This window comes from Dermacentor variabilis, chromosome 3, assembly GCF_050947875.1.
Source record: "Dermacentor variabilis isolate Ectoservices chromosome 3, ASM5094787v1, whole genome shotgun sequence".
In the NCBI taxonomy this organism is placed as follows: domain Eukaryota; kingdom Metazoa; phylum Arthropoda; class Arachnida; order Ixodida; family Ixodidae; genus Dermacentor; species Dermacentor variabilis.
This window is the reverse complement of record NC_134570.1, coordinates 129,414,111-129,438,407: the sequence shown is the minus strand read 5'-3', so window position 1 is coordinate 129,438,407 and position 24,297 is coordinate 129,414,111. Positions and strand designations below refer to the sequence as shown.

The 24,297-nt window shown below is 44.6% G+C and overlaps 1 protein-coding gene across 1 annotated transcript; it reads left to right on the top strand.

Annotated features, from left to right (window-relative positions):
• The first annotated feature begins 9,163 nt into the window (after positions 1-9,163).
• Positions 9,164-23,495, top strand: LOC142574176 (glutathione S-transferase 1-like). The gene is made up of 5 exons (XM_075683326.1): positions 9,164-9,400; positions 10,166-10,224; positions 14,330-14,471; positions 18,424-18,594; positions 23,289-23,495. Exons 1-5 carry the CDS (start codon positions 9,260-9,262, stop codon positions 23,424-23,426), a joined length of 651 nt encoding a protein of 216 aa, XP_075539441.1. The 5' UTR covers positions 9,164-9,259; the 3' UTR covers positions 23,427-23,495.
• Positions 23,496-24,297: the final 802 nt, after the last annotated feature.

Below are 24,297 nucleotides of genomic sequence, written 5' to 3'. Positions count from 1 at the left end.
GTGGTTCAGTGTCCATTTACTTAGGGGCCTTAGATTGGGATATAAGGATAGGGACACACCTATTGAAATATTTACTTGATTGTGTGCCGTACAATATCAAAGCCTTCATTGTAATAACAAAAGGATACATACAATGTTCCGAAGAACATTCAAAATTTTTTGCTGTCAGTAAAAGATGAAACACGAGCACAATGCAACTGCCAGTGGCTATCACGTTGCTGCATTTCCAATTTATGTGAACTTGGGTGGAGACAAGTCAAGAAATTATCTGTGCAGTCGAATATCATTGCAGCGGCTGATCAGCAGTGCAGAATGACATCCGTAGCAACTATATCTCCAAATACGCTAATTCTTTTTGTGATGTAAACACCTCGCTTAATCCTGCATAGAAATATTTAATTATTTCTGGAGATGACAAGGGAAGCATTGGTTTTCTTCGGCTCCGTCGAGCAATGCAACGCAGGCGTCATCCTTTTATTTTGACTTATAGGGAACAGCCGCTACTATGTTGTACAAACAAGCCGATGCCGGACAACAATCTTCGGGTACAAGCACAGGCTTATAACATAGCCAATCCTGCTGCTTTTGGTGGTTATTCCCCAAGTTTGCGGTGTCAATGATTTTTATGTGGCATAAAGATCAGTGAACGCACGAAGTTTTCCAATCACTCACAATTCATAGGAGAGGCCCTGCGTGTGTTAGGGCGCCATCGCTCATTCTGAGTTGAAGTTCTTAAATGACTCGGCCGTTTGTACACGTGACAGAGCAGTGTGTTCCGTCTATAATTTCATAATCTTACGTTGATTTTGGTGCCACAGGATAATAATTTTAATTGTAAGCCTATTTTACGACAAAGTTTGGGTGCAGCCGTGTGAGGGCTGTTAGCACTGGTTTTTTTTCTATCTTTAGTTACTAAATACACATAGGCGCTACAAGGCGTACAGTTTTATTATATGCATGAAAAGGTTTGTGCGCATCCTTTAGACATATTATCAACATCTTAATTTGATGTCACTGGGCAGAAAGCTGAAACACTTTTCGTGTAGCATGCCAGGGCAGCTGCACAGATAAATCAAAAGTACATCGTCATCATCATCATCAGCCTTGTTACGCCCACTGCAGGGCAAAGGCCTTTCCCATACTTCTCCAACTACCCCAGTCATGTAATAATTGTGGCCATGTTGTCCCTGCGAACTCAAAATCAATCAAAAGTGCAATATGAATTTTCAAGTAAGAGTTGTTAGTCTGCGCCCACGCTGTATAGCCTTGTCCTGTTCATGGCGCTGTTTCTCACCATTCGGCTACACAGATGCCAGAAGGGTCGCGTGAACAAGCTGAACTTAAAACACATCTAAAGCACATACAATTTTTTTTCTCTTGAAAAGCAACACAAAGAATCTTGTTCAAACAAAAGAATTCAGTTTCCTACGGCATTCTGCATGTAATTTTCTGGATTTAGGCTGGGCTCAAATAATTATAAATTTTAATCTCAGTACGTGTTACCCGGTAGAAAAGAGAATTGCTTAATCACTCAGGCCGAAAGAACTCTCCCGTGATCTAGTATGTTTTCCTATTGTCCAAAATGTGTAAAATGATCCGTCCATATCAGTCGCGGTAATGGTTCTGCTGACGGGAGAATAATTTCAGGCACCCTTCTTCGTTCCTGTTCCTATTGAAAAGCTTAGTTCACATTTCCGCTGTAAGTCCGCACACCCTGTGATCAATATGCTTTTTGAAGCAATTCCAATAACTTTTCCCATTCAACAAATGAAATGACCCAAGAAACCCAGTCAAGCTTCTACTGAGTACGCTTGACGGTATATTGTAGTGCGAAGGCACAATCACAGAGAAGACATAGAGACACACGTCACAGGCGCTGTGACTTGCGTCTGTCTGTCTTCTTTGTGACTGTGCCTTCACGCTACAATATGTCGTTAAGCAAAGGCCGACAAGCCCAACAACAAGTCCTCCTACTGATGAGTAGTTTGAGTGTTGTCAGAGGCTCGTTACAAACAGATGCAGGATAAGCAATAACTCTCAGCAAGGTAGGTAAGTATAAAGAACAATCGTTGACGAGTAAAATTTCGCTCTGTTTGTAATAAGCACAAAAAAAGCCTAAGGTCGTTGGCACACCAAGAGAAGAGTATACAAGGGGAAAGCAAACCAAATAGCGATGCAATGCCAGCGCTTCCTAGAACATAAAACAACGAGGTTACTGACGCACTTTCACAAAATCTATTTTAATCGTTTAATGTAGGGTTTGTGTATTGTATTCTTTATTTCAAAGGGTTTAAATTCGGCCAGAGTAAAAAATACTGTAAGGTCTTGTTCACAAACCTTGTAGGAAGGCACCATTTTTGTTTGGATCTCCTCGGAAAGTCGTTTACCGTAAGTGTCAGTCTGGTGAGTGGCTGCAGTCATATCTGTAATGAAACGCTCAAACGCAATTGTGGGAAGAGTCAATGGCTCTTTCAGTACCTTTTCTTCAACTGACCTTTGCTAACAGATAAGTTGAACAATCATACTCAACATTGAATATTGGCACTGTAACCTGTAGATAGCAGAATCATTGATATAGCTCGATAACGAGATCAGCAGCGTAAATCTTCAGTGCAACTTTCCGTTTTTATCAGTGAGGTTCGCGCAGCAATCAAATATAGAATCCAACATGCGCTCAATCTCCGCAAAGTGCGAAGAGTATACTTTTGGATTGCACTATTGCTGCGCAATAGTCCGGACAGGCCTCCATTGGAATCTGAACCTGGCAACGTTTAACGTTAGAACGCTGTCTAGTGAGGCGAGTCTAGCAGTGTTATTGGAAGAATTAGAGGGTAGTAAATGGGATACAATAGGCTCAGTGAGGTTAGGAGGACAAAAGAAGCATATACAGTGCTAAAAAGCGGGCATGTACTCTGTTACCGGGGCTTAGCGGAGAGACGAGAACTAGGAGTCGGATTCCTGATTAATAAGGAAATAGCTGGTAACATACAGGAATTGTATAGCATTAATGAGAGAGTGGCAGGACTTGTTGTGAAACTCAATAAGAGGTACAAATTGAAGGTGGTACAAGTCTATGCCCCTACATGCAGTCATGATGACCAGGAAGTCGAAAGCTTTTATGAAGACGTGGAATCGGCGATGGATAAAGTCAAAACAAAATACACTATACTGATGGGCGACTTCAATGCCAGGGTAGGCAAGTAGCAGGCTGGAGACAAGTCAGTGGGGGAATATGGCATAGGCTCTAGGAATAGCAGAGGAGAATTATTAGTAGAGTTTGCTGAACACAATAATATGCGGATAATGAAAACCTTTTTCCGCAAGCGGGTTAGTCGCAAGTGGACGTGGAGGAGCCCGAATGGTGAGACTAGAAATGAAATCGACTTCATACTCTGCGCGAACCCTGGCATCATACAAGATGCAGACGTGCTCGGCAAGGTACGCTGCAGTGACCATAGGATGATAAGAACTCGAATTAGCCTGGACTTGAGGAGGGAACGGAAGAAACTGGTACACATGAAGCCAATCAATGAGTTAGCGGTAAGAGGGAAACAAGAGGAATTCCGGATCAAGCTACAGAACAGGTATTCGGCTTGAACTCAGGAAGAGGACCTTAGTGTTGAAGCAATGGACGACAATCTCATGGGCATCATTAAGGAGTGCGCAATAGAAGTCGGTGGTAACGCCGTTAGACAGGAAACCAGTAAGCTATCGCAGGAGACGAAAGATCTGATCAAGAAACGCCAATGTATGAAAGCCTCTAACCCTACAGCTAGAATAGAACTGGCAGAACTTTCTAAGTTACTCAACAAGCGTAAGACAGCGGACATCAGGAACTATAATATGGATAGAATTGAACAGGCTCTCAGGAACGGAGGAAGCCTAAAAACAGTGAAGAAGAAACTAGGAATAAGCAAGAATCAGATGTGTGCGTTAACAGACAAATCCGGCAATATCGTTACTAATATGGATGAGATAGTTCAAGTGGCTGAGGAGTTCTATAGAGATTTATACAGTACCAGTGGCACCCACGACGATAGTTGAGGAGAGAATAGCCTAGAGGAATTCGAAATCCCACAGGTAACGCCAGAAGAAGTAAAGAAAGCCTTAGGAGCTATGCAAAGGGGGAAGGCAGCTGGGGAGGATCAGGGAACAGCAGATTTGTTGAAGGATGGTGGTCAGATTGTTCTAGAGAAACTGGCCACCCTGTATACGCAATGCCTCATAACCTCGAGCGTACCGGAATCTTGGAAGAACGCTAACATAATCCTAATCCATAAGAAAGGGGACGCCAAAGACTTGAAAAATTATAGACCGATCAGCTTACTGTCCGTTACCTACAAAGTATTTACTAAGGTAATCGCAAATAGAATCAGGAACACCTTAGACTTCTGTCAACCAAAGGACCAGGCAGGATTCCGTCAAGGCTACTCAACAATAGACCATATTCACACTATCAATCAAGTGATAGGGAAATGTGTAGAATATAACCAACCATTATATATAGCTTTCAGTGATTACAAGAAAGCGTTTGATTCAGTCGAAACCTCAGCAGTCATGGAGGCATTACGGTATCAGCGTGTAGATGAGCCATATGTAAAGATACTGGAAGATATCTATAGCGGCTCCACAGCCACCGTAGTCCTCCACAAAGAAAGCAACAAAATCCCTATAAAGAAAGGCGTCAGACAGGGAGATACGATATCTCCAATGCTATTCACAGCATGTTTGCAGGAGGTATTCAGAGGCCTGGAGTGGGAGGAATTGGGGATAAAAGTTGATGGAGAATACCTTAGCAACTTGCGATTCGCTGATGATACTGCCTTGCATAGTAACTCAGGAGACCAATTGCAATGCATGCTCACTGACCTGGAGAGGCAAAGCAGAAGGGTGGGTCTGAAAATTAATCTGCAGAAAACTAAAGTAATGTTTAACAGTCTCGGAAGAGAACAGCAGTTTACGATAGGTAGCGAGGCACTGGAAGTGGTAAGGGAATACATCTACTTAGGGCAGGTAGTGACCACGGATCCGGATCATGAGACTGAAATAACCAGAAGAATAAGAATGGGCTGGGGTGCGTTTGGCAGGCATTCTCAAATCATGAACAGCAGGTTGCCACTATCCCTCAAAAGGAAAGTGTATAACAGCTGTGTGTTACCAGTACTCACATATGGGGCAGAAACCTGGAGGCTTACGAAAAGGGTTCTGCTGAAATTGAGGACGACGCAACGAGCTATGGAAAGAAGAATGATGGGTGTGACGTTAAGGGATAAGAAAAAAGCAGATTGGGTGAGGCAACAAACGCGGGTAAACGACATCTTAGTTGAAATCAAGAAAAAGAAATGGGCATGGGCCGGACATGTAATGAGGAGGGAAGATAACCGATGGTCACTAAGGGTTACGGACTGGATTCCAAGGGAAGGGATGCGTAGCAGGGGGCGGCAGAAAGTTAGGTGGGCGGATGACATTGAGACGTTTGCAGGGACAACATGGCCACAATTAGTACATTACCGGGGTAGTTGGAGAAGTATGGGAGAGGCCTTTGCCCTGCAGTGGGCGTAACTAGGCTGATGATGATGATGATGATGATGATGATGATTGCTGCGCACTGATTATTGGAGGAGGAAGAAAAATTATCCATCGCACTTCCCCGCAAGACTTATTTCTCCGTTATCGCTTCTTTCGTACGCGCTGCGAACGCTTTCGGGGAACGCATGTAATCTAAATCTAAGAAGTCGTCCTCGCATAGTAGCTGCTTTGTTTTAGCTGATACTTTAGTTTTCTGGGTCTTTACGGACACCACGAAGCAAGAGAGTTGGTGGCTGCAAATATACACAAAACAGCCATCAATCTCGTGGCCTTCTACCTTTCCTCACCCGACCCATCCATGACTTAGAAACAAAGAAAACTTTACAGCCGGCTGTCGTTTATACTCGTGCTAGCGTTATGTGTTTACCTCAGCAGGTAGGGAGGGAATGACATAATAAAATACCACTCAATTTTAGATCATAAATTAAAATTTTATTCGCTACCACTTTGTCTTGCAGCAATATTTTGTGCCACGTGCTTCGAGTTATCCATTGAATGTTACCGATGGAACGTTACGGAATGCGGCTGCCTCGACAGTCGACAGCTCGGTCTTCGGCCGGGGCAGCCACATTCTGTTGGAGGCGGCATCGAAGCATGCCCGTGCACTGTGAGCTGTGGTCGCGGTAAAGAAGCCTAGGCTATGAAGATTGATGCACAGCCATCCACTGCGGCGTCCGCTATAACCCACTGAGCTCTTTAGGGGCGACAAGTCCCGCAGTATATACAAGTTTCAGCCACTTGCATTTTCTGTCCATTTATTGCGCTTTACGGAACTGTGCCTGCCGTTCTTGTTGGGGCAAGCCGGAGAGTTCGCGGCGATGTTTGGAATTGCCACCTTGTTTGTTTCAGTGCTGGATGGAACCAGCGTTATGCGAACCGAAGATACAAACTAGTAGAGCACTTTCCTGGGTATGGACCAAATTATTTTACGCTCGCACCACGTTTTACAGCCAGCGCACTCAATCTCGGCTGCAGACAGCATCTGCCAGCGCGGCCCGACGTCATCTCGGCGAGGCACTGGCACTAAACGAAAAGTGGGAGCCAAATAATGGACGCCAACATGGCACGTCGGAGTTAGTCTGTCGCATCGCGATGATTCTCAGCACTGCAATACCTACCGTGTCGATTCGCGTTGCGAAACATGTTAAAGCTCTTGTGACGATACATGTGCGCCGCTTTTGTACGAATCGGCCAACGAAGTCAACATTGTTGTTGACACAGTCACCGAAAACTACCCCTTTCCCTGTTATAAATTCCGCCGAGGCTTCATTGCAATCTCACCTGTATAGGCACAGCTCCGGATACGCCATCTCCTGCATCAGCCAACTTTCATCAGCATCCGTAACGTAATACACCCTCAGTTTCCCGAGAGCACAACAAATATTTATTCAGGTTCAATTTTAATGCGACCAGTTAATGAAAGTCTCCAAGTCCAGTGTGACTTCGGACGTGAAAAGAGAGACCCATTGCTTCTCATAATCACGCTATGGTGGTCTCGTTGTACGAGATACCGCTGACGCGTACGCACGCACAATGGACGTGCTGTCAAAAGATGGTTCATCCAGCATTTGACGGGAAAACAGGGATGGACGTGTCACTCTGCGTTTCCAATATGAGCGAACAATTGGAATTCACAATGGGGCAGCTATCGGTGACACGAACACTCTATAGCGTTCGAACACCTCGCCGGGCTGTCCGGCAGGTTCTTAAGTTGTTAACGGTACCACGTAAGTGCCACTTGAGCTTCCAACGGCATGATGGGTTTTTTTAATTGATTAAAAATGCGCTGCGTTTTACAAAACTTTTTAACTGATCGTATGGATGGTGATGGTATAACTGATCGTGTAAAAGTTATTTAAGGCACTTTCGACGTGTTCAGACATCATACCGTAACTATAATTTGCCCAGCTATCTACAAAGAGCGAAAAGAAAGAGAGACAGATTTTCCCAGCAGTTCGCCTCCAACAATAAAGTCCGTGTCTGCGATCCAGCAAGCGGTGCCTCGCGTGAACTATTTCTATGACACCCTTAAATTGCCATAAATACTGAAACTCTCAGTTAAATTATAATGCACTTGGGACTGATACTAACACTGCTGCGCGCCCATAATAATCGAGTGGAAGTGATATCGAATGCTCTGTCGTGGGAGACGCTATCTTTAGAAATAACCATGCCGTTTCTTGGTATCTTCCAGTCGATTTCGCTTACGAAGGCAGTGCGATGAATAAATTCGATCAAGTGGAGTACCTTGCTAGTTCAAATGACGCCTACTTAATTTTCTTTACTGCAATGTGGATGAGTGCACACCCATCCAACAAGGATATCTTGATGGCGACAAAATATCCGTATACTATCAAGGAATGGTGACAAATGTGAGAGAGATGACACAAATGTATCAATTAGAGTTATACTTATTTCACCTTGGATTCATTTCCAAACTTGTGAAAAGGAGTGGACATGACATTCACAATTAGCACGGTTCTGTTGGTAACTGGTTACAGTCACCGAGAGGTTCAGTCAACTTGTTCTGGACGATGTGCATGATGTGGGAAACTGTGACCTTCCACCAATACAGATAATTCCTGTGGGGCACGATAATTTGCTTCAAAACGTTTGGTGGGTTCCCCTTCGTGTCCTAGGTCTTCTTTTTTTTCATCTCATTGCCGAGACATCATTAGTATTGTGTACCTGCAATAATATGCTGCTCGTGATTAGCCCTCCCTCCCCCCCCCCCCTATGTGATTCACAGTATCGGAGACTGTCTTCGCGAAAGACCTCTTAGAAAAAAGCAATCATATTACGCTGCAATATAAAGTAAGCTATCATTCACAAGCGACGCTGCAAAACGAAAACACATTCAATGTTAAAGGAAATATAATGAGGATATAAAAAAATAGCAATTTAGCAACAGCTTCGCTTGCGTTGCTTAACAACAGATGTTTGAATAGTGTATGAACTTACCGACTTGTATTGCTATATTTCTCTTTGTGTGTTTTGTGTATTTTTCTTTGTATATTTCTCTTTGTGTATTTCTCTTTGTGCTTACCGAACTGTAAGAATTAGAATCTAGGGTATTACTTGCTTGAGGGACCATGTAATTATGAGGCATGATTAATTAATAGCTGCCTCATCTTTACCTGCCCTGCAAAGTCGAGGCAGCTATTAATTTTCACTGCGACTTAACGGGATATTTCTAGACAATAAATTTCTGGAACATGAGCTGCCAAATCGGAATATGTGCGGGGAAGTGCACACGACCCCAGTCATAAAAAAGAGGAAGTCTTTTTTATGACTGGGGTTGAGTGTTTGCGCTTTTATCTGCTTGCATGAAAGTCCATTGCGTGTTTCAGCCGTTTCAGTGCATGCATATAAATAACCTTTTTTGCGGTATGATATTCCTGTCTCCTGGCTTCGCAGCGCTACAGGATACTGTGTTTTTCTTTCATTCATTAAAGGCGCACTCCCATCGGTAAAGTCATGCCCCGCTATCATTGGTTGTGTGCGGAGTCGCGCAGTTCTGTAGGCTTTGAAATATTCATGCCCACAGCTGCAACGCCAACGGCGCCTCTGCCATTGTGCTCTACAAATATCCTTCGTGACGGCTACCTCGCGTCATTCTTAGTCGGTTTGTTGTAAAAGGGGCTGGTAGCGCAGAGACTTTCTTTTCGTCATGACTATCACTTTGTACAATTTAGACCGCAGCCCACCCTGCATGTTTGTGCGGTCACTCGCCAAGCACATAGGCGTTACGCTGAAGCTCAAGGACGTGGACTTCGACAGAAAGGAGCATTTGACCGATGAATATTTCAAGGTCAGTGGCGATGATACGCATTTTTGTGTAGGAACCAGTATTGTAATCGGCATTAGGCCGAATTCAAGTACTACTTCTATATTTTAAACTGACTAGGAAAGGCAAACAAAAAGGTGCTTGCCCAAATATTTTCCATTACCGATCTTTCTATTGTACACTGTAACTAATATGAAATGTGTTGCTTTTATCGAGGTGAAATGTAAACGCATGGTCTATGAGTGCCGTGATCTCTAGTAATTCTTTAGCTGTGAGGGACCAATTGCTACGACGATTACATCGCATTGATTATTATTATTTTTTTATTATTATTATTGTTGTTGTTGTTGCATTGCTATATATGGTATCACTGCTGTTGATGTGGTAAACATAATTTAGCATTCCCGTTAGTAGGCGAAGCTCACTAAGTCTTCAGTGTACCAGATGTTATTATGGCGTGCAGTATGTGAAGTATGAATGAAGTAGTGCTACCAGTGTCGTTTGTAAGTAATAGTATTTATACATTCTTCTACAATATGTACCTTTTATTGCTACGATTTTCGTGAATTTTCACTCACTTCAAGTTTTCTTAGAAAAAATGTCTGAGTTAATTAATGCATGATTTCTTGTGCGGGTCATTTAAGAATACCAACACCAGTGCTTTCTTCTTCACGGGAACTTCATCTGTGTTGAAGTGGAGCGAGAATCATCTGTAACGTGTTAGTAACGCCGGCGCATGCCTTTGCACAAAGGCCTACCTGTCATACAGAACATTATAATTTGTTCCAGATTAATCCATTCCGCAAAGCTCCCGTGATTGTCGATGCAGGTTTTTCTATCTACGAAAGGTAAGACTTCTATGCTTTGTGCACATTGCACTGTTGGGTAGTGATAAAGCAGGTGTACTGCGACAAAGATAATTTTGGCTATAGTCGTGCAAATATTACCTCGTGTTCGAGAAATTTGATATTATTTCGAGAGAACAAAAGGCGATCCTCACTCGCTTCGTAGATGTTCTTCTTGCCTAATGTACAGGCCGATTCTTAACGCAGTGCAGTCTAATGAAGGGGCTCAAAGCGCTTGTCGTCGTGAGAGAAGAATCGTCGTGAGAAGAGCTACTTTTACTAGGCAAATAACCACAACGATGATGACAACTCGATGGCTTATACGTCTCGTCCCTGGTAAAATATCATGCCTAAAGCGTTTCTTTCCTTTGCGACTTCTTAAAAAAATGTAAATACGGTAGATTTGATAACATCCCGACTGATATAAATGATGAGTGCTTTATCCTCTAACGGTACCGCTGGGTTGTTTCCTAAGAACCTGACTTATTTTCTAAGCAACCTTCTCGTTTCCTAAGAAAGCATTAAGCCGACTAGTAGCTGGCAGCTTAGTTGCTTTGAAAGGTCGACTACATGGAAAAAAAGAAGAACCCTCCGAGTTTGCAGGCGCAAGTGAAAGGCCACCGACGGCAAAATTTAGGTCAACGTCGGCTTCACACAGAAGACAGTTAATAAGTAATTGAAGAATATTGCCCTCTACGATGCACCTTTTGAGAAGCATTTATGAAGTGAACCTTACTTGAATCGGACGGAAGTGATGGCCGTCCGTATTGTCCGCTAGTTTGGTGTATATTGTTGGCAGCTACTTCGTGCGCTGCTTCCATCAACCTATAGCGCTGTTGCGCCTCGTGAGGTGGTAGAACGAATGAAGTGAACTCGTAATTCCCCCCCCCCCCACACACACACACATACATATATATATATATATATATATATATATATATATATATATATATATATATATATATATATATATATATGTATATATATATATATATATATATATATTACACACGCATACTTACTGTGGGAATTAGTGGTGTACCTTTACATCTCTCAGCTTACATGGGTTTGCAGCTTCGCTTGGTTTCGCCGAAGGTACTACTGAATGGCAGCACGTGTCAACGAGCAATTGCGTACGTTTCTGCGAGGGAAATACCAACACGACGACAGGAAAGTGCCGGCGACAATAGCATGATGACGGCAGTGATTACGACGACATCAAACTTGCTCAGCGCGCAGCTCCTTCTGCGCATGCCTTCTCAGCCGCAACGGGTTCTCAACTCCGAGCCATTGCGTAAACTGGGCCCCTATAACGTAAAACTATTCCAATATGTTTCTATTCGAATCTCCTGACGTCAAATTTGCGTAACCACCGACGCAACCACCGGGCGGTCACCTGCAGGGTTTTCTGAACAGACCAATCAAACGCTCTCCTCATTCATAGGAGGTCACTTTTGTTTGCTTGAACAACGAATAACATTGCCTACACTCAGCGGCTTGTCTTATCTAATGTAGTGACAAGAGGCGAGGAGAAGGCTCAAGTGGAGAGGAATTCGATAGGGCAGAGCCAGTGCACTGAAAATCGATGGCAGGATGAAGACGTTAGTGCCGGCGTCTACGATTCGTCCGATTTCCCTTACTTAGCTTGCGGTGGCTGGTCGAAAATCACGGCGGCATACAACGAAAGCTTAAGAATGACGCTAAAACGGATCCTCAGCAAAAAACAGATGGCAGTATGAGGTCTTAAACGTGCCGAAAGTGCCCGAAAACGTTACACGGCCACGGAAGAGGTTTTATTATACGCAAATAAGTCCATGCTCTCCGGCCGGTGCGAGTAGCCATCGCCTGAGCGATCGCCGGCAGCCAGCTTTTATTCCTTTCGGAACGGGGCAGCCTGCGGCTATTCAGAAGAAAATTCAGTTTAGTTCGGCATCTTCATGCATCTTTATTGTATACACGTCACTTTGACACGGTCAGTTTTCGCGGTTTTGTGACGTCGCGCGACTGGCAGGTGAAGTGGGTGCAGCCCGAAAACTTTTGACCAATAACTGGGGGCTAATGGCGAAAAGGCGTCGAATCAGAGATAACTCTTTTTCTTTGTTCCGTCAACTCATGCATAATCAGCGTGTACACATCATATCAGATGGGAAGGTGTCGCGGTTTTCGTGACGTCGCGTGACCGACAGGTGAAGTGGGGGTGGCCCCAAAAAATGTTTGACCAATTGCGGAGGGATGATAGCAGAATTGGAATAGAAAATTTTGGAATAGTTTTACGTTATAGCGCCCGTGGTGGGCGAGCAGCGGCTCTCGCATGAATAAGATGTTTGCTATTGGACGTAGTAAAAGCGCCAATCGTTTAGAAAGGAAACCTGCCACTTTAGAAGGAGAGTGCAAACCTTCAATATTCTGGCATTCCTCGCCTGCATCTATGGCCAATGGGTACGTTGAAGATAATGAAATGGGGCAAATTTTTGGGAAAGCGCGATACAAAGGATGAAGAGGTAGGTGAGGAAGCCAGCCCTTTCCTATTAAACATGTGTTCGAGAGCTTAGTATATGGACCGTCGTTTCTTGTAAGGTGGAGCGGCTGGGTGTACTGTGCTAGGGACCATCATTTGAGCATTGCACATCGGATACACTTCATTTTGTCTTTGCTGTGACCTACAATAACGACGGACCAAAACGTATGCGCAGGTTCAGAATTACGGCATGTAGGGTATATGACCAAATTTGAAGTCAGGCTGGCTTTTGTTGCTGCGAATAAAACAGTACAGCACTACAATCCGGCATCCGGTAAACGCCTGGTCAAAAGTGACTATATTTAATGACATCTTTTACGCTCAAAAGCGCCGACGCGTCTTTGTTTGTTTCACGACTGTTCCGTTAAGCCATGCGTATATAGGGAAAGATTCAGTGCAGCGCTCATTACAGAGAACTGTCCCATCCTGAGCTGGCCGCAGTAGCTCTCAGCCCAAAATGCGCAGGCAGTTGTCACAAAGGAGGTTTGGAATTCGATCATCGGTGCAGGTGTTATTGACAGCAAAGCAAAAGATCACGTAATTTCTGTGAAAAAAAAGGGATTCACATGAAGTGAATGTTTAATTGTGCGCTCGTATTTTATTGAGGCTGAATCATGAAGTCTCCTTTGCGTTTCGGCTTCACCGTTGCTTTTAGCCACATTGCAGGCTCATTTTACATCGTATGGTCCATGCGCGCACAGTACTTACAAATGTCCTGCAGAGTAATGGCAAAGATTGAGCTATATAGCCGGTTCGCATGGCCCTAAATGTGACGGAGTTACTTGAGCCAAGGACAAAGAATTAAAAACAAACAAAGCCACGGACTCGGTGTCTGCACTCCAGTTTTTACCCTTGTAGCAACTCAGCTGCACCGTTACTTCTTGGATGTTCAAGGAGGCGTGTTTTCAAGCTTACGTTTCTTGATAAAGGGCAGCGCGAATAACAAGGAGATAACATGATAACATGAATAACATGATAGAATAACATGATAAAAGCCGAATTTTCAATTCCAATGGAAGGTTCTTGTCCACGTGTCTTGTGGTAATCCCATTCATCCCATTAACGTATGCCGACGCAGGCTCACAGAAAATAAAAAAAAGAGGCGATCCACCCAAAAGATAAGCTAAATAGCGGCTACTTTTCTGATGAAACTTTGTTTGGAAACCTTATGTCAGTCGTTTTACCAAGGCGTCGCATTTTTATGAAGTATTTCTTCAAACACAGAGTGGTCGCGTGCCGATATATTTATTGCTCGTAGCACATTCTCCAAATATAGAAAGCAAGGTAGCAAACAGTGCTCTGAGACAATCTGTCGTAGGCAGCTGTTACACGGAGCAGCGATGGCTTTCCTCAGGGGTATTATTCCTATTCACATGGCAATATCTGTCTACGGTAAGCACCACCAACAGTCAATACCGCGCAGAAGGTATTTAAATTTTGACGTGGCAACAGGTTGAACTCAGACGCCCCTAGTTGGGTGTTAGTCTGATGAATAAATTAAGGCATACTGGCATATATTTGCGCCATTTACATCTCTCAGCTTATATAGAATTTCTCTTTCGCATGTCTAATGTGTTTTTGTATCCACAGTAATGCGATCGCCTACTACTTGCTTCGAAAGCACGCCCCTGAGTCGGAGCTCTACCCTGCCGGCATGAAGATTCGTACCCGTATCGACCAAGTTCTCGCATGTATTGGCAATAAGATCGATGGTCCTTTGGTGCTATTCTTCGTAAGTACGATGCTCTTCCCACGTTTTGTGCATAAGCATGAGGGCCACGGTTTATAATTGTTACCTTCGTTCGTAACAAAAATTTCGTAACAAAACATTTCAGCCAATGCTGACGCATCAAATTAACGTAAGCGACCTGCCTATATGAAACTGTACATACGAATTACCTTAAGACATTTGTGAATGTAGCCAGTGATTCCCAATTATCTTGCGAATGACTCTTCCTTGAATCGACTACAACAAGCTATTTATGTGGAGGGCGCACTAAGTTAGTGTTGTAGAGTGGCCTCACAACTACCTCCAAGAAATAAATTTGCAAGACGCCACGAGCAATGATCATTTCTCGATGCACACCACACGGTGTGTCGCAACACTAGGTTCGTTGCATCGTGAAGGCTTGTTCTAGGTGTCACTTTAGGGTTAGGTTTTTGTGTGCTCGCCTACCATAAATTGTTGCTCTGTTTCATAAAAAAAAATGCGGACTGGCATTTTACGTTACCTGCGAGTGCTAGCTCTTAACTTAAAGTCTTGTCCATAAGGCAACATTCCTCGCTCACATCCACGAGTTGTGTTAGATTGTGACGAGTTGTATAGAGTGTCATCATATCTGGGGCTCGTATTCACAACAAAGCTCTTCATCTGTAACCGGTCGGAAGTTCAGATATGAGCGAGTCATTATTTATAACATCAAATTAGCGATGGCGGTCGTCCAATGGCAAATGCCGCTTACGAAAGAAAAGCTTTGCACAGGTCAAGCGAAGAGGTACAGCGAGTGTATTTCCATACCAGTATAGCGCCCTTTCATTGTGTGATCAGCCTCTATCATTATTTTTGGCGCTCGCGAACACAGCAGTGTGGTAGAAAGCGTTGTTCAATCAAGCGCGGCTATCACGTGTTGGGAACTCAGCGCTGACGCCCGTTGTTGCACCTGGGTCGCAAGCCCCAAGGGTAGCGTTGGCCTGGCGGCCTGGGGTACAACTGGAAGCATCCGAAGGTCCCGGCAAAGCATGAGTCGACTGGTAACAACAAAACAACTTGTTTATTCTAACATCGCAAAGAGTTGGCGGTCAGGTCGACCGAAGTAGAGAGACGGGAGTGCACGTTACTCAACAGAAGAAATCGGAGCCCCTCTTGGCGTCCGGGGGCAGCTGCTTTTATACTCTCGCAGTTGAGGGCAAGAAGGAACCCCTCTATAGACGAGCACGTGACTGTGCCGCTCGGACACAATGGGATGAGAAGGTGGAGCAGCCGTCGTGCCGGCGCCGTTCGGGCATAATGGGAAGAGAAGGTGGCGCATACGTCGTGTCGGCGCCGGTCAGGCACAATGGGAAGAGAAGGTGGCGCATACGTCGTGCCGGCGCCGGTCAGACCCCTCGCTTCACAGTTGGGGGAGCTCCTCTCCCCGGCTGCCGCGCTCGACAAGCGTGGGCACCAACATGCACATACACACACACACGCACATGAAGACACGTGGCATTGGAACATGCCTGGACGCGCTTGGCAGGGAGGCGTAGCGGCGGCGCCGAACGGGCCAAAATGTCTGCCGCTTTGAACGAAGCCCCGGCGTCCGTTGCATCCGCGCCGGCTTTACCGCGCTTCGTAGGCGAAACGTAACACACGTTACTCCGACTGTCACATGCCTCCGCACGTCGCGCCGCTCCGCTTTCTTACCCTCTACGTCGCCCAATACCTGCCATTCTAGAGTGCCGCTCTGATCTCTTAAGCACTGTAGCTTTAAAGGGGCTATGGCCCCTAGTTATTGAACTAGAGTCAGGCATTAGATTTAACACGATACAAACCTCACAGTAACCGTGCGAAAAATTGGCGCACTCGGTGCGATATAGAATTTGTTGCTGAATCTCTTTCAGAAGAGCGGAAGCCAATCACTAAGGCTATGCTTTTTTTGTGTACAGCAGGTGAAACAACTGAAGCGATTATAAAAGCGATGAATGCGCCAAGGTGTCTATTTGTTGTTTCGTTTTCCCATGTGCGTCCCGGCGGCCATCCGAGTCTGTTTCAGCGGGCCTTGTCTCGCTTGTTCTAGATAATGCAACGTAACTCGGGAATAAAATTGTTTTGAATTCAATGGAGACGCCCTTCGTAATTCTTTAGCTAGGTTTCAGAGCGTGTGGAGAAAGTGGTCCTATGGGGTTCTGTACTGTTCGGATGCTGTTGACAAAGTCGTGACCCCACACTTCCTGGTCTCACACACTTCATGCCAAACTGGCGGTCGCGGCTGGGGGAAGAGGCGGGTTGGGCGGATTTAAGGAAGCAATTTCAAATTAACATATCTAGTTAACATAAGGGCTGAAAGCCCTGGTTTTGGGTCTGTAACCACATTTGCCCCGCTGCTATGAATTACAACTATAAACTTAGAAGGACCATGAAATTAGAACCATTAAAAAATCGGGCTACAAGTTCAATGAACACTCAATCAAACGTTCCGAAAACTGGAGGGCATCAAAAGAATGTGACCACACCTTGCGATGCGCGTACGGGTGCCGCATGCCAGATTTTTTGTCTATTGATACATTTTTAAAGAGATGAAGTGCTAAAAAATTCATCTTAGAATAAATCATGCAGAAGCGATATGATCTATGTATTCCCACACAAAATATTGTATTTCTAGTGAAAGGACAAACATATTTATTTGGGTATCAGTAGCCATTTCGCACAAGTTTAGAAGTCAGAATGTGCTTTGTTCATTGCTTGAAGCGTTACTGCTATATTGTTATAATAGGCGGGGTACCCTCACGTGCCAGAAATTAAGCTACCGCTGGACTGTGGGTTTTGGCACATACAGACGCTTTCTTAGAAGGCACAGTTCAGGTCAGTTCAGTTTAGTGTCCTTAAAGACCCCCGGAGGAGGTATTACATAAGGGGTGGGTTTAACATAAGTTCCACATTTGGTACACTTCATAAGTTATATTCAAAGTGATCAGTCACACGCTGTAGGAATGAAGACAGGCAAGTGATGCTAACAATATCAGCAGGAAGGCCGTTCCAGTCTTTAGCTGCTCGAGGAATGAACGAGGCGGAAAAATGAGCGTTTCCGGCACGCGGGAGTGCGACTTGTTGCTGCGGATGACTGGTGCGGTGAGAGATGCGTGCCGCAGGAACGAGGTATGGCGCATGATGAAGGGTACTGAAAAAGAACTTGTGATAGAGCTCAAGACTAGCAATGCGTCGGCGATAAGATAGTAGAGTTAGTCCGGATTGTGTTTTAAGTGCGGGAATGCTGACATCATATGAATATTGTGAGTGAATGAACCTAGTAGCGCGGTTCTGAACAGATTCAAGTGGGCTTCGGTTCTATTCTATCAAAATATTCGCACTGAAGTAGAATTTGGTTACGGTATTTCAATTTATCTTGGGCCCATATATATACGCATTCTGGTTGCATGACAGGGGCACACTTAATCTACTCTAATAAACATCTGAAATAAATTATTACGGAAATGTTCCATTTATTTATGATGTACAATATGAGCAAGTACCACGTAAGCTTTTCTTGGAGTCGAAAAGACGCAGATCCACAATTTCGCGTCTTCTCTTCATGAAATTTTATTCCGCTGAAACTAAAGGCAAACTAATGCACGTAAACCTCGATCGCCTGACACGGCATGTGAGGGACGAAAAAGAGTTCGTATAACTGCATCATTCCTCGCTGAGCACATGTTTCCATAAATTAGCTTTGTGGTATGGCACACTGAAGTAGATTTAGGGGTAGCAAAGTTATCTTGCCGTACGCGCTATTGCCATTGGTCGCACTCAGTGGTTTCCTCTAGAACTTTGCAAAATCGTGCGAGGCTGCTAAACTAAGCGTACATGAAGTATTGCTCTGCCGTCCTCGAAAGCTATAACTTTGGGTTTGCAAACATTCTGTAGTCCAGCAGAAAAACTACGTGCGCCCTAGCTCCAAAGAAGGTGTGTGCGTTTTCTTGGTGTACAGTATCATCGAATCGTGCGCAAGACCAAGCCGTCGACCGAGGAGTTGGCGGAATTTGAGCAGAAGGTCATCAAGGGAATCGAATACCTGGTCGGTGATGACAAGTTCGCGGCCGGTGATACGCTCACCTTAGCAGATCTGGCTGTCATTCCGTACCTCACACTGGCTCTTGAGGTAAGGCTCTCTGCCATTTTCTCTATCGACGCATTTTGCACTCATTTGTAAACGTCACCTGCACACTGGCTTATTTTTGTTTGTTGCATTTTAGGTTAACGAGATTAAACACATTTTATGGTAGCAGAAGAAGGCAGCGGTTGGTGCACAGCGGGCTCAAATGGCCTTAAGACCATCAGTGGCGCCTCACCTATAAAGTACCCCAAAAACCCCGAAATGTTTTCGTTCAGAAATGACTGACTCTATACAAATTTTATTTTCCTGCATTTCAGATAGATCAGGAGAACAGGCACTTAACAGAGACACGCCAATTTCTCGCTTAATGTAAGAGAATATCGGCCGAAAATGAAAATAGATATACTGAAGTTTATAACTAAGGAACCGAGCTAAAGGAATGTATATCAAAGTCTTGTATCACAGCTGCCTATAACAAGACAATAAGGCGAGTATTTTAGCAAATGCCTGAACAGTGTCAATATTATGATAATTATGCTATTCGAAAACGCACGCCAGAAACTTTCGACGGCGCATTCAGTGAAAAATGTTACGCATAAGTAAGGCATTCAGGGCGGTCAAACAACTGTATTGTGTGCAATCTGAGATGCCTCAATTCGACTTGAATAGTTGCCAACCCAGCGCCATTCATGTAAAAAATATCCAGATTTTTGGGTATTTTATATTTGAAGACCTAAATAAATTTTCCTTATCAAGTTACAAAAATTAGCCTGTATCCTTTTAACGATAAATTATTTTCTTCAGTGCTGTTGAGCAATTTACTACGCAATGCAGACGTATCTGCATTTAAACTATTAAAAACAAGAATATTGCTGAGTGGGTTAGAATATTTGTGCGCTTCTTTTCTGAAATTAAATGTTTAGCTGAACCTGATTTCGTTATTGTGCATAGTGAGTGAATATGGGCAAAATTTCGGAAGCTTTCAAGTCAGTATAAAACAGGAATGTTTCAATTGGTCTCACAGGGCGATGTATCGTCTCATCTCCACGTCATCGATTTTCTAGAGTTTTCGTCCTTTTGACCCTGCGTTCTTTCTCATCTTTTGTTCCCAAAATTAAGGAGCACCGCAATATACGTGTAATATTGATCCATGATACTCTGCCCCATTTTAGATAGTTGCTTTTTTACGTTCACAAAGACGCATATCCAAAAATAATTACAATGGCACCTTGTCGCCAACCTATCTTCTGCGCTGTTATTGCGTTTTCACGCTGTCAGAGGCCGATAATTCACGTCTCCCTAGTTAACACTTTAGCTTAAGACCATTGCTGTTGTGCTACAGTGAAATTATATGACATCGTTATCCTATACCTTGAACTATGAGTTAGAGGAGTAATCAGCCACGATATAAAATATTTAACATAAGATATTTTCGTATGCTGACTTTATACTGTTAGGAAATATGTAGTAGCGCATTTCGCCTTTAAGGCGAAGCAGCATACCCTTTCTTAAAAGCAGTTTCCTGGCGTTTTTTTGAGGCAGGCAGTGTGTTGGGGGGGGGGGGGAGTTTCGTTTCTCTGGCGATCGCAGTGAAAAAATCTTTTGCTCACTAATGCTCCTATCACGCAAATGCTCGCTGCAGGCAGATTTCATCATGGAAGATTGAGGGTATACCTTTCCTGCGGCGAAAATTTCGGCCCTTATTATTTTGCATGCGCGGTGCCCTTTTGTAAGCAGTACTTCTGCAAATACGATATTCGCCTGTTGCATGCTGCGTTCCGCGGGTTTCGCAAGTGGAATGTGTGTCGCACGCAGCGCTAATAAGGCTTTGTTTTATGAAGCAACACTGGTGAGGTATCCGGCGCTTAGCTGAACCAGCCACGACGCACTATAAACATGTATCAGGGCTACCATAGCGTAAAGCTATTTCAAACTTTCTATTTCATTTCAACAATCAGCATTCAATAAGTGGCCAAAAATTTTTCTGGTTACCCGCACTTTGCCTGTCTGTCACGCAGCATCGCGAGAACTACGAAAGGTCCACATTCAATATCACGTGCGCAATGTGGTTATGCGGAATTGGAGTGAACAAAAGGGAAAGTAATGTTTACAGTTATACCACTTTTTCGCTAATATTCCTCCAGTGTTGGTCAAAAGGTTTCGGACTGCGCCCACTCCGTCGGTCTGTCATGCAATGTCAAGAAACTGCGAGAACCCACCACGTCTGACTCACGTGTACGCATGAAAGGTACATCTACTTGCCGAAGGAAACTGAATTTTCAGCGAAATAGACGGAGACTGCCCTGTTCCTGACAGGAATGGAAGACTGCTGCCCGCCGATCACTTTGGCGCTGGCTACTCGGAGCTGATGGGAACAATGGAAACATATTCTCATAGTAAAAATTATGTGGATCCCACGCACTCGGGAATTTAACTGAAGGTTTTCCTGCTGTTTGCTTTGATTGACGACAATGAGCGGTGATGCTGGCGACGAATGTTTCATTTGTTCAATGTTTAATCCAAGATGAGAGTGGTGAGTTGATGTTGAACGTAATTTTAGTGTATCACTGCTGTTTGTGTGCGTAGTACACAGAACTCAAAGGGGGTGCTGTTTGCTATAGGCGTTGTTGTGTGTCATTCTTCATAACCTCTGAGAAGGTTGAAGGTGTCCTTACCTCCCATGGTACATCGAATCGAGGCAGTAGTATTCAACGTAATCGAATTATGAGGCTGTATGGGCCAAAAGGACAATCGGGTTATGATTCAGGCTATACTGGCGGAGTCCGTGTTAGTTTTGAAGCCCTGGTGTTCGTTAACGACTGTTTAATTACAAGTGCACAATCATTGTTATTTTGCAAGCCGTCGAAATACGCCTTCCGCGGTCACAATCAAACCAGCGACCGCTAACAATGCCATAGCCACAATACTCCCGCAGCAGGTGCAGAAGTGTCGATTTGACATGTGACCACTTCCGTAGTGTCGCCTAGACCCTACAAACGGTAACTTGCATGATTTTTATTTTTCAGAAATTGCTGAAACGTTCCGCACTATACCTTGAACTTAATTATATTCATCCCGTTTGCCCGCAACCACTGTCGCATCCATAGAAGCACCGTTTGCTTGGCTTCTCACATCCCCTTTTTCCTATCCCCCTTCCCCCTTGTAGGGGAATTGCGAGCAAAGAGTGGTAAGGCTGGTAATCACTCGATTTGCGACTGCCTTGGTTCTGCCCAGTCCCTGCCTCCTATCCCCGCTCCTCTCCACTATTCTATCTAGCTTCCCGCCGGACATTCACGTTAGTATAATAAGTGGGCGATGGAATTTCTTTATAGCGTTTCCGGGTGGTCAGGGATATTTAAAGGTTTCAAAAGGCTAATGTGGCGACATCCAGGGAGCTCCAGAAGGCATAGTTCACATTCGACGCCGTTCAACAATGCGAACAAGTTTCTCGCATCTCTTTTTCCCTCTGGTGCGCTCCCGCCATGTATACGCACTTTTACCAGCCCCAGACGCGGTGTGCAAGACAGCAGCAGCAGCAGTGGGAAAGTGGAAGGAAGAGGAAAAGAAAACTTCGGTTTGAAACATTTGCGCGGCTGTGTTACTTTGTTGAGCCCTTTCGGCACGTATACCACATCGCACTACCCACTCTTTGGTACGCATGTGTATTAGAGGCATTTAAGAGCTCAGCGCTTAGGCGCCGATTCCTGCGTTGAGCGTCGATGTACCTCGGCGTAATCGAGCGAACGAGCACACCAAATGGTGAAAGAGCGAATGCGAAGCGCTTTGGAGGATAAATATGGCGGAGATGAGCGTGGAAAAAAGGATGAGGGGGTAAGGGGACTGTCGCATCAGACGTGCTCCACGGCGACGACCAGGCATGCACCGAGCGCATCCGGCGATACTATCTATGGAAACAAAGCGCTGGCGCGGGCTTCGACCAAACTGCGCATGCGCTACTTCGCCTACACCAGCGCCGCTGGAGAACGCAAGCGGCGCGGGTCACACGCTCCCGTGCTCACGCTTTCTTTCTGAACAATGGGCGATGCAGACGGTGGAAACTGGCTCGTTTGCCGCTGCTGCTAAACGAGCTGCCCGAGCAGAGGCTCCATGCCGCCGCTGCGAGGACCGTGTCGTTCAAGTTCAAATTCTTTGCCAAAACACGTCGCCATTCAAGACACCTAAACAGCCGCGCTTCAAATTGGTATTACGGAGTAGCGTAGTTGCCGGTGAATTTTTAATCTTCTGCTGCAGGTCAATTTTTGTAAGCCACCGCAAGCTATGCCCGGGGAAGTGCTTAATTTGTAGACTATGGCACGACCCTCCTCTTCCAGTTACCTACTTTCGCTGTGCTAGCCCACCGACGTCCTCTCCACTTCTGCTTGTTCCTGAAATCTTTCCAGCCATTTGGATATGAAAAACATGCCGGTGTAGGCAACGCTATACAATTTCAAGTAAAACAAAAGGAACCTCCCATAAAAGAGGACAGCGCTTCTTTGGGCTGTTCAAAGAAATGTGCGGGTCAACGCCCGATGCTAGCGCCGTTGGCTACGTAAGCTTGACGTCAATAGTTTGGAATAAAAACGGATTGGATTTGTTTTATGTTATATGTACTTTATGTAAGTTGGTTCGGTCACTAACTGCCGGTGCCTGTGAGCTGTCCAAATAAATATCTAGCCTTTGTTCGTAAAACAGTTATAACCAGCGATTTATACATTTCTTGTGGATCTTTTGCCTTTCAGAATGGTTCCGTTGACTCAGCAAAGTTTCCCAAGGTGGCCAGCTACTACAAACGAGTCAGGAACGAGCTACCGTACTTCGACGAAATCTGCAGCGCTGGCATAAAGTACTTCAACGATCTGTGGGCAATCTTGAAATAGATTGGAGAAGCCTTCATGAAGCAGTGTGCTTAGCTGCTCGAAGAGTACTTCTGCTGTTAAAAACATCAGCATTTTCAAAATATAATAGCATTTAATAAATGAGTTATGTACAATCACGCATATCTTATGTGTTACCTTCGTTGAGTTGTTTTCGCTTTTAGCTTGGCTCGGAGCAATTATCATGACGAGGCCGGCATCCCCTGTGCTGATGGCGGATGGCCGAATGACGCAGCGAAGTACAACACGTTAGGATGGCATGATTATCGACAGAGATTCCCGAAGCTTCCTGCACGATGCTGAATACCTGCTGATGAGACAAACATAATGGGATAGAAGTTGGTCGAAATACTTTTTGAGTTCACCTATTTATACTCGAAAGTACGGTAATAATGACACGCCGAACATTCAGAGTTACATGATGAAATTAGAGCCCAACGTAGGCAAGCGAAGAAAAAGTTGGCGGTTTTTACCTTAACAAGGCAGCCTTATGGCGGCGTGTGTCACGAAAAAAAAAGGCTCGGCACAACAACGCTGTGTGACTTACCCGCACTGTGCTCATAACGAACAGTTCCTAGAATGCCAGCGCCCACCTGAAAATCTTCTTTTTACGCCTGACCTTACGGACAATGGATATGACTGAATGGCCAAAAACAAAAACTCACCAGAGACTGCAGGCGTTCTAGGAATTTTCACCGTGTGAAAATAAAACGGCATAAATTGAAAGTACGAGAAGTGGATACATATAAAAATTCAAAGACTGATTAGTTCTTAACCGCTTCAGGAGAAAAACATTTATGTTATTGAAGACCTACTTTGATTCCGCATCTTGTGTCGTTAGAAACACAAGAACATGCTGCTGTAGAATATATTA